This window comes from Cucurbita maxima, unplaced genomic scaffold (assembly GCF_002738345.1).
Source record: "Cucurbita maxima cultivar Rimu unplaced genomic scaffold, Cmax_1.0 Cma_Scf00010, whole genome shotgun sequence".
In the NCBI taxonomy this organism is placed as follows: domain Eukaryota; kingdom Viridiplantae; phylum Streptophyta; class Magnoliopsida; order Cucurbitales; family Cucurbitaceae; genus Cucurbita; species Cucurbita maxima.
In genome coordinates, this window is record NW_019272026.1 from 5,425,623 (window position 1) to 5,441,517 (window position 15,895).

Below are 15,895 nucleotides of genomic sequence, written 5' to 3' on the forward strand. Positions count from 1 at the left end.
ATAATAATAATCAAATAATTAAAGAAACAAGCATTTCATACAATCAAACAAAGCAGACAAAGGGAAAAGGATGTTTTTTTTCCCTTCTTTTTCTTAAAATAAAGAAAGGGGATTTATTGACAATTTGAATGTTAGTCAGTGAACTAAGTATAATAACGAAATCAGAGCTAGTTCAATAATGGGACAACTTGATCTCCCATTTCTAGGAATGGATGATCAATTTTTTTGCTACCAATCTAATGCCTGCACTCTGTTGATAGTCATATGTATCCAAGGAAATGAATGCATCTATGATGCCTCCTGGATTGATCAGGCTATCAAGCTCTACAGCGTCGAATTTACTGAATATCAGCCTTTGTGCACCGCCTGATGCTTCTTTTTGATACATCTCTGTAGCGTAAATCGCCATGTCTCCACATACTGCAGTTGGAATGCTGTGAAAGAACAAATTTAATTCCATTACAAACTCATCAAGAAGAGGAAATTTATGAACTTACAGAGCAGATGACTCGATTCAAATGGCAAGAAAAAATTGAAGCAAGAAAGCATGCAGATCATATGTTGGACTAAACTTCCTCTGGTTTGTTTTTTTTTTCTGTTCCTTTTCCCTCATTTCATAGTTGAAATCTTTCATCAAAATGTTTGTAGATAGATATATATAGTCAGTTTGCATGTCAAGCGATCAGGTGGAAGTATTACTTACTGTAATCTCATTGTCGGGTAGTTGAAATAGCCATTCTTTCTCATCACCACAGGCCTCCACTCAGAACCACTGCCAGATTCGGAGAATAATCTCTGAGCCACGCCATCAGATGCTTCAAGAACCCTGCATAAACTTGGTGGTACATCGACCACAAAATTCAACCTTGGACGGCCAGCATAATCAGTGAATTTTGTGCTTATGCCAAATCGAACTCTCAGATTATTACAAAGAAGCTGTAAGCAGTCGTCTTTGTGTGATAATTGTATTCTTTGGCTCCCACGAAAAAATGGCACGAAAGATGCAGTGATGGACGAAACAGACACCTGATCAGGCTCCAAAAATTCAGTAGCAGCACTAAGACTTGTGGAAGTATTCTCTGTGGGAGATGCTTCAGTGGATACCGGGGCATGTTCTTCTTCCATGCTGGTATCTGTTTCAAGCGATTCACCTGCTATTTGGTCACTGAGAGTGCCCATGTTAAAAGAATCTGATTCAGTAGCATCAGAGTCAGCCACCAGATTCGAGGCTCCATCCTCAGAGCTGCAAGTTACAAGGGATAATATCGGATGAGCTTCCCCTTGTTGATCTGTTAGAGATATGGGGCTACCACCAATCCTTGAACTTGACGAACGAGTATTACTATTTGCATTAATCCCCCGTGGGGATGATTTTGCAGCACTATTATTTTCATTAATCCCCTGTGGGGATGATTTTGCAGCACGACGCCTAGTAACAGCATTTGGAGAAACCCAACTGTTCTCTGGGAAAACTTCGGGAAGACTTGATTCCTGTAACCAGGCAACAGTTTTAATCTAACCCACCATACTTTTCTAACATAAAGTGGTCATTATAAGAGCGCTAATACAACTATGCTGATGTCAGATTAAGTGAACTTTAAAAAGAAAACGAAAGAAAAAAGCTACTACAAGAATGTATCCACATGGAAGGTAAGCAAAATGGAGATTTAAGTATTGTCAATTGATACAAAAACTTGCAATGAAGCAATTGGAACCTATTGATGATCTAAATTAAAAAAGAAATGCATAACTACCAAGGGCATAGATCCAAGTGGTCAATATTCAGATACTGCAACAAAAATTCTTACCAGAAACAAGACAGTTGCACAATACTTCAGAACTTCGAGATTCATCCTAACATCATCCAAACTCCTGGAGAATAACACAGACAAAGTCAGATACAAAGAAAGCGTTCCTTTGATTTATGTTCAATATTGCTAGCAAGTTTGAAGAGTTGCCTGTGTGTTTGTTGTCCTATCCCAAAATAGGAAGCAAGAGTAGCCATCTACAGGGAGAAAAGGGACGTCGAAATCAAATAAATAAAAAGTTACCATAGCTTCTACAAATCAGAACATGCATGAAGATTCATTATATAAAGCAAGGCCGTGGGATTGAATTCAATAGAGGAGCTCAGTGCAAGGATCTGATGGGAAATATCATAGCAATAAGCCTATTCTCACCACTTTATGCATAATTTTTAGAATTCGAATCTCTCATTATTACAGTTCCTCCCAAAAAAGAGGTTTTTCCAACCCTTCGTTGGCATAAAATTTACCGGTGATATATTAAATTGGCACATATCCTAGTGCCAAATGTTAACTTGGTTTAAGTCTCATATTTAGAGAGGTAAACCCCAAAAATTCAATTATTTCTACAATTTCCTGCTTAAGTTCCAAATGTTGAAATCTCTAAACAATTTTGCCGGAGGCACCATCCAATGGATACTGGTGTACAGGTTTCTCGGGATCCCCTGAAGTTTGCACGAACACAAGTAGAAACATAGCAAACATGCAACAGAGAAAGAATTCTGTTACCTTCATGTCGCCAGCTCTCCTTCCAAACTTTTGAGTTAACAATGCCAATGAATCAATTGTACCTTTCGGCTGTGGTGCTGGCATCCCAATTTCTGCAAAAGCCTCCCTTATGCGAGCACAATCAAATCTCAGTATGTTATGGCCAGCCCATATCCGCCCTGTTGGATGATGAAAGTCCCACATCGGTTAATTTAGGGAATGGTCATGGGTTTATAATCTAAGAATAAACTCTCCATTGGGATGAGGCCTTTTGGGAAGCCCAAAGCAAAGCCATGAGAGCTTATACTCAAAGTGGACAATATCATACCATTGTGGAGAGTCGTGTTCGTCTAACATGGTATCAGAGCCATGCCCTAAACTTAGCCGTGTCAATAGATTGGCAAATCCTTAAATGTCGAACAAAGGACTCCAAAAGGAGTCAAGCCTCTTCGAAGGTACGAAGGCAGTAAAAAATGACTAAGACTCCAAAGGAGTCGAGCCTCGATTAAGGGGAGGCGTGCTTTGTTCGAGGGGAGGTGTTGGATGATGAAAGTCCCACATCGGTTAATTTAGGGAATGGTCATGGGTTTGAATAAACTCTCCATTGGGATGAGGCCTTTTGGGAAGCCCAAAGCAAAGCCATGAGAGCTTATACTCAAAAGTGGACAATATCATACCATTGTGGAGAGTCGTGTTCGTCTAACACGCCCTACAGAACAGTATCGCAGCAGAAAGCTCAAACGCAGCCATATAATAAAATTAAAATAGAAGACGCATGGACCATTCAGAAAGGTAATCTAATTGAGATAAAACATTTTGCATCTTGGTTTCAATTGGCGGGCAGTAGAGAATAATTAGAGAGTACCGTGAAGGATATCGTAAACCCTATCAGCAATTTGGGCGAAAGTAGGAGCAGAAATGACGGCATCTCTAGTAATTCCATTGCATCGCACAGATAAGGAGGAAATGAGGGAGAGATCAGAGGGTCGAACGAGAGTGGAATAGCTCTCCAACTCATCCAGCTTCCTAGGGCACACCAGAATGGCTCCAAACTCCAAAATGGAAAATCTCTGCCCTTGGCGGGTCGGAACGGTGGTCTCCACATCAAAGAAGGCAATCTCGGATCGGTCCCCCGTCGGACCCATGATTGAACAGAGGGAATTTTGAATCAAGAGAAGAGAAGTAGATTGTTGTTGAGATTGAAAAGTGGAAGGCGCGAAGAGGTGAAGTAATTATAAGGATAAGGACCGCCGTGGGTTTGGAGGTTGCTTCGTGGAGTGAACTTTCAACGATCGGCATCATCGGGCTGATTCTGAAGCCCATTTCAAATAACCCAACCACTCCCATGGGAAGGAGCTGAATTTTTTTAAAAATAATATTGAGTTTGATGGAACAGGGTACGGCAGGTATCTGATCCCAAGGATGGGAGTGGAAGACTGAGTAAGCCATCTCCTGGAAGACAAGTTATGTGCAAATGCAAATCCTAAACTACCAACCCCTAACTTCCTCCTCATTCCCAAGTTTTCCCTCTCCATTTTTATTTATTTATTTTCAACTTTCATTTCTACTGAAATTTGAAAAATAAAATAAGAACTACAACTCAATCACGGGTCAACGAGAGAGTGAAGTGCATGGGCTAAGTGAGTAGGAATGCAACTCAGTGGACCACTTGCCGAGCTTGATAGATGGTGGTATCACACTTTTCTCAAATGAATTGTAGGTGTCACTCTTGTCTCATACAACTTTGTTCCGATGTCATGATCTCTCTTTTTCTTTTTACTAAGACGTGTGATCATATGAAATTAGAAAGTTTAGGCGATTAATTTCTTAATTTTAATTGGATAATGAAAACAACTTTTTTATTGTATTTTTGGTGCTCCATAATTATAACATTTTAGAGTGGAAAAGGCTTCGAAAAAAGTAAAGGATAAGATTGTCTTTTTCCTTTTTAAATATGGAGCATACATTTAGATCACTCAGCTTGTTTTTATATTATAATTAAACTAAATTAATATATTCATTCCGTCACAAACAACTCTATTTAATTAACTATATTTATGTTTTCCATTTACATATAAAATAAACTCTATTTAAATGGTAATTTATTTTCAACTGAAATAAAAAAGTGAAATGTTGGATTTGTTTTACTTTTTCAATAATAATCATCCAATATTTGGAGAGAGAAGAAATTATCACAAATTGATAACATTTTTGTAAAATTAAAATAATTTTAAGTATTTCAAATCAAAATCAATTTAATGTCATATATTTTATAATAAAATTCTAACAATTATGAACTAACTTGTTTTTAGGGAAAAAAACACTTAAATAATAAATCTTATAAGACAAACATGTTTATCTAAAAGTATTAGACATATGTATTTTCAAACATCCACATTTCAAACTTACGAACATAAATATGCTTCACGGCTATTATTTATTATTATTTGGGAGAATCACAGCTTCATTGAAATGGAAAATTTTCCTTTTCCTAAGAAATTATTATTAGAACTAGTTATTTATGACATAAAGTATAGATGTATAAATAAATCGAGATCACAATTAAATTAAAAATATAAAATTATAATTATTTTTTTTTTTTAATTATTAGTAGTTAAAGCTAGGAGCATGACTCTTGAAGTATATTAAGAGGATAACCACTCTGTACGTAAAGAGTGTTCGAGTGTTCGAGTGTTCGAGTAAGGAGCATAATGATATTGTCCAGTTTGGGACGGGCGACTGGTGAAGAGGGTTCGAGTTGGAATGATATGGGAAGAAAAAATGCAAAAAAGAAAACAGTGTTTTTTTTATTAAAAGAAGAATTGTAAAGAGGGTTCGAGTATGGACGGGGCGACTTTCTTCGGAAAAAGACAGCTGGAATGTGGGAGCCACATAAAAACGCGGTGACGTGGCTGGTTACAGCCGACGGGAAGAAAAACGACGTATTTTGACGGCATGGTGGTGACGGCAGCAACGACCTGAACCTTCCTCCTCCAATTGGAGATGGGCGGGTAAAAGGAAAGTGGGCCCCGCTGATTGCGTGTCCACACGACGAAGGGGCGTAATTGTAAATGGCCAAACTCCGTCAGATATCCAGGAGTGGTGGTGGACCCCACCTCCAATTCCTGGATGACGCTCCGCCGTTGGCGGTTTCGTTTTGCTTTATGCATGGGCGGAGTCGGAGTCGGAGTCGGAGTCGGAGTCGGAGTGGATGCATGAATTCGGACACGGCTGCGCCTTTAGAAATTGACAGAATACTCCCTACACTTTCTAAAAATCATAATAATAATAATAATAATAATTTATTAAGACTATTTTTAGTTTGTTTCATGAATCTTTTTGTTCCTGAAAAATATATTAATTTGTTATTTTTTTAATTTTAATATAAGAATTAAATCATAGAAATTCTCTAATTTGGTGAATGAGGTCGAGACAGGAATCCGAAATGGGAAATTTTGAATCTGAATTATAATTCTTCAAAATGGGAAATAGAGGCAATAATGGGAGATGGAGCCTGCATTTCTATATTTACACGTCTCATTCTTTATTTATAATATTAAACTAAATAATTAAAAATTAATATAAAAACAAAAAACAGATTAGTTATCCACCGACTCAAATCTTTATTCATTTTCCCAAATATCCTCAAATCATAAATTCAACATAAAACCAACCCCACCTTCTAATTTAATTTTCATTCACCATACAACAATAATAATACTAATAATAATAATAATATGCTTAATTTTCATACATTTATTTTGGTTTCTAATCATCTAGACAAGCACCCACATTCTCGAACTAATCAAAATCCCAAAATTCCCATTTATTAGTTTTTTTTTAATACTTCATCTTCAACCTCTCGTTCGTTTTCAGTAATTCCAGAAGTCGTCGAGGTCGATCGGCGCCATAGGAGCCGGCGGAGCTTCTTGAGAATTGTCTAATGGTCTGCGACCCATTTCATGATTCGGAAGAATCGATGATATTTCGTTGTTGACATCGGTGGTGAGGCACGTTTCTTGAGAGATACTGATTTTGTCCGTCTCTGGTTTGAATGATTCTCTTATGTTTCCGCCACTGACGTTCTGAATCAAAGCTCTGAGAAGTGACTGTTGCTCTTGCAAAAGAAGGGCGCTTGGGAATTGTAGATTTGGAGTCTGATTTGGCGGTGGAAACACTGAATTTGAATGTGGGTTTCTAGGAAACGAGTTGATTGAATTGGGAATAACAGAGAAAACAGAGGAATTGTAAGAAGAAGCCATTGGTTGGAGTTTTCTATGAGAATCCATGGCGATGGAGAAGCAGGGCACGTTATTAGGCAATTGAACAGCGCATTTAGTTTCTCCATCAAATGAAAATGAATCCGTTAATGGAGGAAGAATCGAGTGGCCAAACTCGTTCCCGGAGATGTCTACCTTTTTCCCAGTGGAGTTCTTCTCAAACACCCTACAAATCACCCACTCATTCTGCAGAGAAAACAGAGTAAACGATGAGATAAACTAAAAACAGAGGAAGAAACAGAGAGTTGTGAGGATGGAATTCATACCCTGGCAGCTTTGGGGAGGTTTAAAGCAGAGAGTTTACCCTCTAAACGATATTCATGCATAACCCAATTAGATTTCTCCCCTTTTGGAGCTCTTCCACGGTAAAAAACCAGAGTTTTCTTCATACCCACAAGAGATTTTCCTCTGTAAATGTCTTTATCTTTCCCTGTAGCTTTCCAGTAGCCAGCTTCAGTTGCTCTGTTTGTCCTCAATCCAGTAGGGTATTTTCTATCTCTCACACAGAAAAAATACCATTCTTTTTCTCCCATTTTCGCCTTCCCTGAAAACCCCAAATCATCAGAATCAAAAAGAACAAAGGAGAAAGAGTTGATAAAGAGAGATTATTACAAGGCAAATCCCAAGGCTCGGACTTGTTGAGATCAACATCTCCAATCGCCCTGCAAGAGAAGCTGCAATCCATGACCTTATGGAAGAGGTAATGAGAAATAAGCTCTTCATCAGTGGGATGAAACCGAAAGCCAGGCGGCAATTCCAAATGATCTTCTTGGTTAAGAACACCACCACCAGGAGCAGCAGCAGCAGCCATGTTAGAAGGCTTAGAAGTGTTCATTTCTGTCCAAGCTGCAGAGGTTTGAAGGTTTAAAAGGAGTTGAGTAAGAGAAAAACAAAACGCAAGAAGAGAAGAAGGGAGGGAGAAAGAAACGGTTAAGAAAAAGGTGTGGAAAAAGGTAGGGAGGGAAAGGATGGATATTGTGTCATGGCAAGCCAAAAAGGCAGAGTATGAAACAGAATGAGGCCTAAATAGTGGGTTTTTATGAGCAACACAAACGTGGTCTCTAAGCCAAACGCAGCTCCCTCGCCAGGTTTGTTAGTTTCAAGCCTTTTCATTTTCCTTCTCCATTCATCTCATCATCATTCACCAATTTCACTAACAAAATTAAATAAATAAATAAATAAATAAATAATACAACTCACTTCTTATTATTAATTTTATTCTTTTCCCCCCTAGTGACAGCTCATCTCTCACAAGGACATTTCAGTCATTTCCCAATCTCATAATTTTCTTTTTTCTCTATTTAATCACCTCAAGTTGACCTCGTTATTAGATTAGACAATAAAAATAAACAAATAAATAAAAAGATTTTGAATGGATGAAGTTAAATTTTAGAATGGTCACCCACTTTAAATATTAAAGTCAAATTACAAATGTGATCCCAATAATTTGGAGATAATTATTTCGTATTAAACTAAATAAATTTTACGAATTAACAAAATAAATAATTTATATATATTACTATCAACATTAAATAAAAAATTTATTAATATTAAAAGTTTTAATAAATAAAATCGAGTTGAATTAAGGAGAGAAAGGAAGATGCTTTTGAATGATGTATAGCATAGGCGGCCCCTAGGCTAATAGGTAGGATGAAGTATAGCCAATTGAAAATCAAGCTTAATTCCTCCCGATGAAAACAAAACTATATGGTAAATGAATTTGTATGACATATAATAAGTCACAAAATTATTTATTCAAACTATATACCTATATTTTTTTTTTTTTAATTATTCCTGGGACCATACTATAATCTTCCATCAAACCTAGTTTGTTTTACTAAAATAAAAAATTAGTATAAAATAAATATTGTTTCCTTTAATTATTGGACCTCATACCATAAATCATTTTCTTATTTTATTATAATATTCAGATTTCAAATACCATATATTAATTTTGTTTTAAAAAATAACGAATATTAAGACCTCTCTACTGAATGAAAATTTATTATTTGAATTTAATATTTTACAAAAGTTGAAATATTATGCAATGGTTCAAACATTTTGATTGTATTAAAATTTAAATGAAACAAAAAGATAAAAATTGAGAGAGGATAAGAGATTGTCAATCAAATCTCGTGCGCACGAGTGGTCAAAGTCTCCATCTTCCACGTTCAACCGTTGACCAGTCTACTTTTCTGCCCAATCAGAACGCTTCGAACCGACAGCCACATCACTACGTGGCACTGCCACCTTCCATAATTTTCTTTTTTACTTTTTAATATTTTAAATATTAGAGTTTAGGTTTTCTTAATATTAATTTCCGTCTTTTAATATGTATTAACATAGAATTTTAGACGTTTATTATTATTATTATTATTATTTTACTAAAATTAATACTTAAAGTGGATTTTAAAATATGTCTCATCTTTTAAATAGACGAGTAATATCTTAATTAATTGAACTATGTTTTTCGTGTAAGATTTTTATTAAAATTGATATAAATGATTTTAAAAAAATATAATATTTTTTGCTTAGAAGAAATGTAATGGGTAGCGTATGATCCATTTTCTAACCTTTAAAATTATAATTCGATGTATTGATTAGTTTATTTCAAATAATATATGCGTCGTTATCAAATCTAAAGAAATTGTTTGGTATACTTTTGTTTCATTATTCATCCAATACTTGGAGTGTTATTATGGTGGAGAAAAGGCAACACCCACCTCCACGTGTCTCTTCCTTAGAAGCCAACTAGTCACATGACTTATAACTATGAGGTATAGTCATGATTTCATACATATTCGTATTCATACAACAAGAATAGTAAAAGCCCATCTAACATAAAAACATGTAGAGAAGGTTTAGAATAGACATGTATGACTGAGGCATCCGACATGCAGCCGTAAACAACACGTCTTAGAGAAGCATGACCATAACATTGAGCAGGACAACACAAAATCTATATTCAAGATCTTTGATTTGAATGTTAGTAAGGGTCACGTGTTAGAATTACATATTTGTAATATTTTTATGTACGAACAAGGATTAAATTATGTTTAATTCTAATAAACGATTCTCAAGTATGTTTTGGTCTGATTAAAGAAATATTATTTCGTTGTCAGTTGAGGTTATCAAATTGAATTGAGACAGAGGAATTGGAGTAGGCATATCATATTAGCAAAAGAAAACAATGATTAATATTATAAACAAAGTTAGGGTGGGGCATGTTTGATGGATTTCAAGCATGCAAACTTGGAAGGGAACAAGCATATGGCAGAATATGATTGGGTAAAATAAAGCTTACAAAAAAGAATGGGAATATTAAAATTAGGCAATAGTCGGCTTTCTTTGAAGCATATATATTATATATTAATTAACATTATCTCATATTATTTTGTTTCAAACGTTGCCTAACTTGGGATGTTATTTCTTTGATAACACCACAATTATTCTGCTTTACATACAAAGTTTGAACTTCTGGTATTTAATTCTCTTCCTAACCATGTCTCTCGTAGCATTTCTTACAAGCATGTAGTTTGGTTGGCCCTCAAGAAAATGTATTGTAAGATCTCACATCATTTGAGAGTGAATAAAGTATTCCTTGTAAGGGGTGGAAACCTCTATCTAGCAAACATGCTTTAAAATCGTGATGTTGATGACAATACATAATGAGTCAAAAGACAATATCTATTAGCTTCAACTTCGAGAGTTCAAGAGATTAACGAAGAGGGATTTAGCAAAATATCATTGGGTACTAATATGATATATGGATAAGAATAATAATATGTATGAAAGATTGCAACTTTATGGGCTATATTCATTTGGGTTTGTGTAAGATGGTTTGAGAATTCCATGCCAAAAGCAAAGAGAAGATGGGTTGTAATGGATTGGTAAGATGGTCAATTTTGTTCAACATTTTGGGCTAAACGAGTGTGTCTACCCAACATGGTAATAAAAACTGAGCCGAAGAAAAGAGGACCATAAACTTCTGCGCTGACACGCCGGGATTTTGCAAGCCTTTGATTGAGCTTGCAGATCGAACACAATTGTTATGATCGTTCTCAACGGTGGAAAATCCAACTTGGCACTCTCTCTGTGCTCCCGAGTTGAGATCAAATTTCCACATTTTCAATTGCTCCTCCCCAAGTACATTTGGAGTTCAGATCCAAAAACACCCACTGATACAATACCCAATGGTAGCTATTTTTCCAAGGAACAAAGATTTCTGTCTCTTTTCAAGCAATGCTCCGCCGTGAAAGACTTGAATCAACTCCATGCCCGTACTATCCAGTCGGGTTTCGATCAGAATCTCTTCGTTCTTGGCAAACTCATTGAGTTTTGTGCGGTTTCGGCCCATGGCGACATGAATTACGCTGTTGCTGTTTTCAACCGAATCGAAAATCCAGATGGGTTTCTTTGGAACACAATGATAAGGGGATTTGGAAGAATTAGTAATCTGCCTAAGGCGTTTGAGTTCTACAAGCGAATGCTAGAGAAGGGAATCGCGGCAGACAATTTCACTTTTTCTTTCTTGCTAAAGATTTCTGGGCAGTTGGGGTCAATTATGTTGGCCAAGCAGTTACATGCCAATATTCTGAAACTTGGCCTCGATTCCCATGTGTATGTTAGGAACACGCTTATTCATATGTATGGCAGGTTAAAAGACGTCAAACTAGCACGCAACCTGTTTGATGAAATGCCCAAACCAGGTTTGGTAGCTTGGAATACAGTAATCGACTGTCATGTCTCTTGTGGGATGTACAACGAAGCACTTGCCTTGTTTCTTCAAATGTTGCAGAGTGGCGTAGAGCCTGACGAAGCCACACTGGTTGTGACGGTCTCAGCATGTTCTGCACTGGGTGCACTGGACTTTGGGAGGTGGGTTCATTCCCATGTGAAGCATAACGATAGAGGAAAGACTATTGCCGTTTTCAATTCATTGATCGACATGTACGCCAAGTGTGGAGCAGTTGAAGACGCCCGCGAGATGTTTAATGCAACAAGTGGCAAGAACATAGTAACATGGAACACAATGATCATGGGATTAGCTACACACGGCGATGTAGAGGATGCACTGACATTATTCTCAAACATGTTAGCAGAGAAGATTGTGACTCCTGATGGCGTGACATTCTTGGGAGTATTATGTGCTTGTAACCATGGAGGAAAGGTGGAGGAAGGGAGGAGATATTTTGATCTAATGACCAAACACTGCGATATCCAACCCACAGTTAAGCACTATGGATCAATGGTGGACATTCTGGGACGAGCTGGGTTTGTAGAAGAAGCTTATCAGCTGATACGGAGTATGCCAATGGAGTGTAATGCTGTAATATGGAGAACATTACTTGCAGCCTGTCGGATGCATGGAAATGTTAAGCTCGGGGAGAGAGTGAGGAGCCATGTTCTTGAGATAGAGCCAGATCATAGCAGTGATTATGTTCTTCTTGCAAATATATATGCAAGCTCTGGTCAATGGAATGAAATGATGAAGGTCAGAAAATCAATGCAACGAAAAGGAGTGCAGAAACCAGAGCCTGGTAATAGTTTTTTGGAGATTAATCCATGCAGGAAGTTGGAGATGGACACTGTCGAGAATTATAACAATGCTGAAAGAAACGAAAGTTATATCTGAGTTTGCAGTGTGCATACGTTTGGAGTTCTTCTTTAACATGTAAGTCATCGCACCTGTGTCTTCTTCATTCATTTTATGTACTCTGTTACATTACACACCATAGTAGAATGGAAAATCAAGGTTGAAAAGCAAAACATGATATTGTTGAGGATGGTTGGGGGAGTCCCACGTTGACTAATTAAAGAGATATCATGAATTTATAAGTAAGGAATACATCTCCACTGGTATGAGGCCTCTTGGAAAACCAAAGACCAAAGTCATGAAAGCCCATGTTCAAAGTGGACAATATCATACCGTTGAAGGTTCGTAATTCCTAACATGGTATCAGAGGCTATGCCCTTAACTTAATCGTGTCAATAAAATCCTCAAATATCGAACAAATAATGTACTTTGTTTGAGGGCTTCAGAGAAAGGGAGTCTCACATCGACTAATTAAGGGGATGATCATGGACAATATCATACCATGGTAGAGATTCCTAACAAATATTAACAAATATTAACAAAAAGATTTCAAAATGTTCAACTGAAGTAGTTTTCTCTTCGTACTACTTCTACAAAGGGAGATCCTAGGCAAGAGTTGTCTTGAAATTTAGGCAATTCAACCTATGACAGCTTTTCCTTCTTTTTTTTCCACTCTTTGATATCTGCTTTTCTCTTCGCTTGCACACTCGCACTAAATCCTGGGCATGGTTCATATTTGAATAAACTTTGAAGAACCTGAAACCAAACATCAGAAACAACAAAGTTGCTTCAATATCAACACCGACAAGTAACCAGAGAACTGAGAAGAAATACCTCCAAAAATACAAAGAATGGAGCCATTAGAAAGACTTGGGCAAGATTGTCTAACAAAGCCGGTGCTCGTTTCTATCAGAAAGATGAAATTAAATGGCTTAAGAATCATGAAGAGATTCATCAATTCACTGAGATGAAGTAACCTGTCTAACCTCAAATACTCCATGGCCTATAAACTGATTGGTCCAACAGAACAACTGAACACATCTACCAAACTCCAACTAGATTATATCAGATTGAGCTGTTTTCCAACGCTTGCCACCAATCCCATTTAAAACCCGTCAAATGAAATTCAATTCACTCAACAAGAGGATTAGAGATCGAAATGGGTAAGCTATAGGAAATAGATTAATTTTCTGCAAAAACCAAGGACCCATAAATTAAATTGGAGAGAAAGCGGGGAATTACCTTCCAGGTCTGAGAATAACCAAGTCTAAAGTCGAGTATGGTTGCTCCAACCCAACAAATCAAGCAAAGCAAAGCGGCCATGGACCCCGCTTTCTTATCGAAGACCACATAAGATGCAGCATATATTAAGGTGAAAAGAAATCCGAAGTTGAAGGCCAGGCCGTGGTCAAACCCACAAGGGGATTTGGGAATAGTGTAGAAAGATGGGGTGAAGTACAAATACTGAGGGTGGTAAAGAAAATTGGCCACACAAACAGAACATGAATGAAAATGTTGACTGGGTTGCTGTGATAAGCGCCATAGAAGGCGAAATGCCTCTCCAGATCAAACAAACCAGTCTTCCCCACAATTAAATTTTCCGGAAAAATAGACAAATGACCCCAACACGAAACGAAACGATTGCTAGAAAAGGTTCTCAGAAGAGGCGAGACGTGCAAGCTGAGGTGACTGGAGAGATAATGAGGGTTGGGAAAGGAATAGTGTCCCCTAAGCCAATCCCATGAATAATTCGAGAGCGTCCCATAAGGCAATCCCATTGATTCGAGAAGATAAGCAGTTTAAAGTGGAGTAATTAGGTGGTACTTTTATAAATTGACAAAATTTGGGAATCATCCCTTCAGTCTATTTTACTTGGATCCTTTTTGTTTTTTGGACAAACAATTTACATAATTTTTCCATTTTAACAAACGTTTCATATGTTTATGTTCTTCCAAAATTTTCAAATTTAATTTTTAGAGTTGAAATATGTTCCAAATTTTTTTTAGTCTATTAGAATAAATAAGGTAAATTGTCGTGACATCCGATATTGATCTTGTCGAAACTTATAAATGATTTAACCAAACAGAGCTAAAAACTTTTCAAAGGGATGTATCATCTACAAGGGTGGACAGAAATGGTTCCCTTATCCTATCTTCCTTCTTCGTGCACAAATAAGACTCCAAAATCCAGGTAATAGCGAACAGTTCTATCTTTTCATCTCCAATAATGGCCAAGGCTATTGCAGGATTCAGCATGATCAACCCAACACTGCATAGCTCAAATCTCCACCCACACAAAGCAACCCTCATCCCACAACCCAAACTGGTATAGTGTCGTCTTTTTTCTTTCTGCCTCTAAACTCCATCCATTTTAACGTGCTCTATTTGACCATTTATTATGATTGTTGCAGCCTTCGAACTCTGGAATTTTCGGTCATCAACAACTGGTAAGTTCCTCTGATTTCCACATACAATGGAAGTAAAACTGATTGACGAATTCATTATATGGAAGTAATCAGAAGTTCATGGGATTTTGTGGAATAAATAGATTGAAGATACAAAGCGCCAAAGAGGCTCTATGGGCAAGGTGAGTGCTTTCCCAGATTGGCAATTGATGGCAGTTCTAGTTGATCACTTGGACGGCCAAAGAGACCTTGTTACCCACAAATCTATTGTGCATCTTAGCGATGAAGCTATAAAGAATGTCTGTAAGTGCTTATTTAGGCTGACTTTATGGACATTTATTATTGTAGACTGCAGATAGAATTAGGCCATTCAAATGAAAACTAACCTTCACTTTAACCATTGTTTAATATCAGACAGTCTTTACATCATGTTCACATGTTGGGGATGTCTGTTCTTTGGCTCCATGAAGGTACAATACATTCACTTTCAATGGGTTTTGGTTAATCCAAATTGTCGAGTAATGAACAAGATTATGGCTACAGGATCCATATTATGACTCAGAGGTGTACAGGAAAGATGGAGGAGATGGAACAGGACATTGGGTCTATGAGAAGGTGAACTTCTTTTGTTGGGACTTTAGTCTTTAACAATGACACCACGTTGAAGGTTTTGTCTTTGTAAATGTCTGATCTTGCAGCAAGAGGACATTGAAGAAGCAGCAAGAGCAGACCTTTGGCGGGAGGAGCTGATAGAGGAGATTGAGCAGAAGGTCGGAGGGCTTAGAGAGTTAGAAGAAGCTGGAAGGAAATAAGAGCTTAACAAGGGATATTGGCATCCATTTGTGTCATTAGTATAATATAGCATAATCCAGTCTGTGTATACATTAAAACACTTCAGATACAGTAGCTGTTGGCAATATAGGGATTGTTTCAGTAAATTCTTACAGTTCTTTCCCTGTAGAAATGGGAAACAAACGTAAACCAGCAGAAACCATCCAATAGGTAAAAAGTATCAGTTCTTCTACCATCAGAGTTAGTGACAATCTTGTATAAAAATCATCACTTATGGGTCTGATAATTGTTTTAGGTTCATAAAGAGTGA

At 37.1% G+C, this 15,895-nt stretch overlaps 5 protein-coding genes across 6 annotated transcripts; 2 read left to right on the forward strand and 3 right to left on the reverse strand.

Moving 5' to 3' along the window:
• Positions 1–18: 18 nt before the first annotated feature.
• LOC111484975 (protein NEN1-like) lies at positions 19–3,774 on the reverse strand. Its single transcript, XM_023131655.1, has 6 exons — positions 3,379–3,774; positions 2,535–2,692; positions 1,959–2,005; positions 1,809–1,872; positions 704–1,491; positions 19–434 (listed from the first exon to the last, which is right to left on the reverse strand). Exons 1-6 carry the CDS (start codon positions 3,656–3,658, stop codon positions 203–205), a joined length of 1,569 nt encoding a protein of 522 aa, XP_022987423.1. The 5' UTR covers positions 3,659–3,774; the 3' UTR covers positions 19–202.
• A 2,342-nt stretch (positions 3,775–6,116) lies between these two features.
• Positions 6,117–7,929, reverse strand: LOC111484979 (NAC domain-containing protein 100-like). The gene is made up of 3 exons (XM_023131663.1): positions 7,406–7,929; positions 7,060–7,337; positions 6,117–6,979 (listed from the first exon to the last, which is right to left on the reverse strand). The coding sequence occupies exons 1-3, from the start codon at positions 7,626–7,628 to the stop codon at positions 6,386–6,388; spliced, it is 1,095 nt and encodes a 364-aa protein (XP_022987431.1). The 5' UTR covers positions 7,629–7,929; the 3' UTR covers positions 6,117–6,385.
• A 2,668-nt stretch (positions 7,930–10,597) lies between these two features.
• On the forward strand, positions 10,598–14,553 carry LOC111484809 (pentatricopeptide repeat-containing protein At1g59720, chloroplastic/mitochondrial-like). 2 transcript variants are annotated; one of them, XM_023131415.1, is made up of 2 exons: positions 10,598–12,467; positions 14,476–14,553. In XM_023131415.1, exon 1 carries the CDS (start codon positions 10,845–10,847, stop codon positions 12,426–12,428), a length of 1,584 nt encoding a protein of 527 aa, XP_022987183.1. In that variant the 5' UTR covers positions 10,598–10,844; the 3' UTR covers positions 12,429–12,467; positions 14,476–14,553. The 2 variants fall into 2 exon arrangements, with proteins under 2 accessions (XP_022987183.1, XP_022987184.1); XM_023131416.1 differs by lacking the exon at positions 14,476–14,553 and adding an exon at positions 12,549–12,721.
• Positions 12,873–13,690, reverse strand: LOC111485056 (uncharacterized endoplasmic reticulum membrane protein C16E8.02-like; the record flags this gene model as incomplete). The annotated part of the gene is made up of 4 exons (XM_023131746.1): positions 12,873–13,145; positions 13,224–13,295; positions 13,376–13,430; positions 13,632–13,690. Coding segments are annotated over 4 exons (300 nt in total), but the record flags the coding sequence as incomplete, so codon positions are not given.
• LOC111484826 (photosynthetic NDH subunit of subcomplex B 4, chloroplastic-like) lies at positions 14,466–15,820 on the forward strand. The gene is made up of 6 exons (XM_023131437.1): positions 14,466–14,714; positions 14,800–14,835; positions 14,937–15,096; positions 15,208–15,263; positions 15,337–15,408; positions 15,492–15,820. The coding sequence occupies exons 1-6, from the start codon at positions 14,616–14,618 to the stop codon at positions 15,603–15,605; spliced, it is 537 nt and encodes a 178-aa protein (XP_022987205.1). The 5' UTR covers positions 14,466–14,615; the 3' UTR covers positions 15,606–15,820.
• The last annotated feature ends 75 nt before the right edge of the window (positions 15,821–15,895 follow it).

What these genes read in the sequence shown, in the direction of transcription:
- LOC111484975 (XM_023131655.1), bottom strand. Translation starts at nt 3,658, where the DNA reads ATGGGTCCGACGGGGGACCGATCCGAGATTGCCTTCTTTGATGTGGAG. An exon ending in GTGCAACTGTCTTGTTTCTG is followed by an intron (nt 1,492 to 1,808) that starts GTAAGAATTTTT and finishes GCCTGGTTACAG; the next exon opens with GAATCAAGTCTTCCCGAAGT. An exon ending in TACCCGACAATGAGATTACA is followed by an intron (nt 435 to 703) that starts GTAAGTAATACT and finishes GTTCTTTCACAG; the next exon opens with CATTCCAACTGCAGTATGTG.
- LOC111484979 (XM_023131663.1), bottom strand. Translation starts at nt 7,628, where the DNA reads ATGAACACTTCTAAGCCTTCTAACATGGCTGCTGCTGCTGCTCCTGGT. An exon ending in CGAGCCTTGGGATTTGCCTT is followed by an intron (nt 7,338 to 7,405) that starts GTAATAATCTCT and finishes TGGGGTTTTCAG; the next exon opens with GGAAGGCGAAAATGGGAGAA. An exon ending in ACCTCCCCAAAGCTGCCAGG is followed by an intron (nt 6,980 to 7,059) that starts GTATGAATTCCA and finishes TTTTCTCTGCAG; the next exon opens with AATGAGTGGGTGATTTGTAG.
- LOC111484809 (XM_023131415.1), top strand. Translation starts at nt 10,845, where the DNA reads ATGATCGTTCTCAACGGTGGAAAATCCAACTTGGCACTCTCTCTGTGC.
- LOC111484826 (XM_023131437.1), top strand. Translation starts at nt 14,616, where the DNA reads ATGGCCAAGGCTATTGCAGGATTCAGCATGATCAACCCAACACTGCAT. An exon ending in TCATCCCACAACCCAAACTG is followed by an intron (nt 14,715 to 14,799) that starts GTATAGTGTCGT and finishes TGATTGTTGCAG; the next exon opens with CCTTCGAACTCTGGAATTTT. An exon ending in GACATTGGGTCTATGAGAAG is followed by an intron (nt 15,409 to 15,491) that starts GTGAACTTCTTT and finishes CTGATCTTGCAG; the next exon opens with CAAGAGGACATTGAAGAAGC.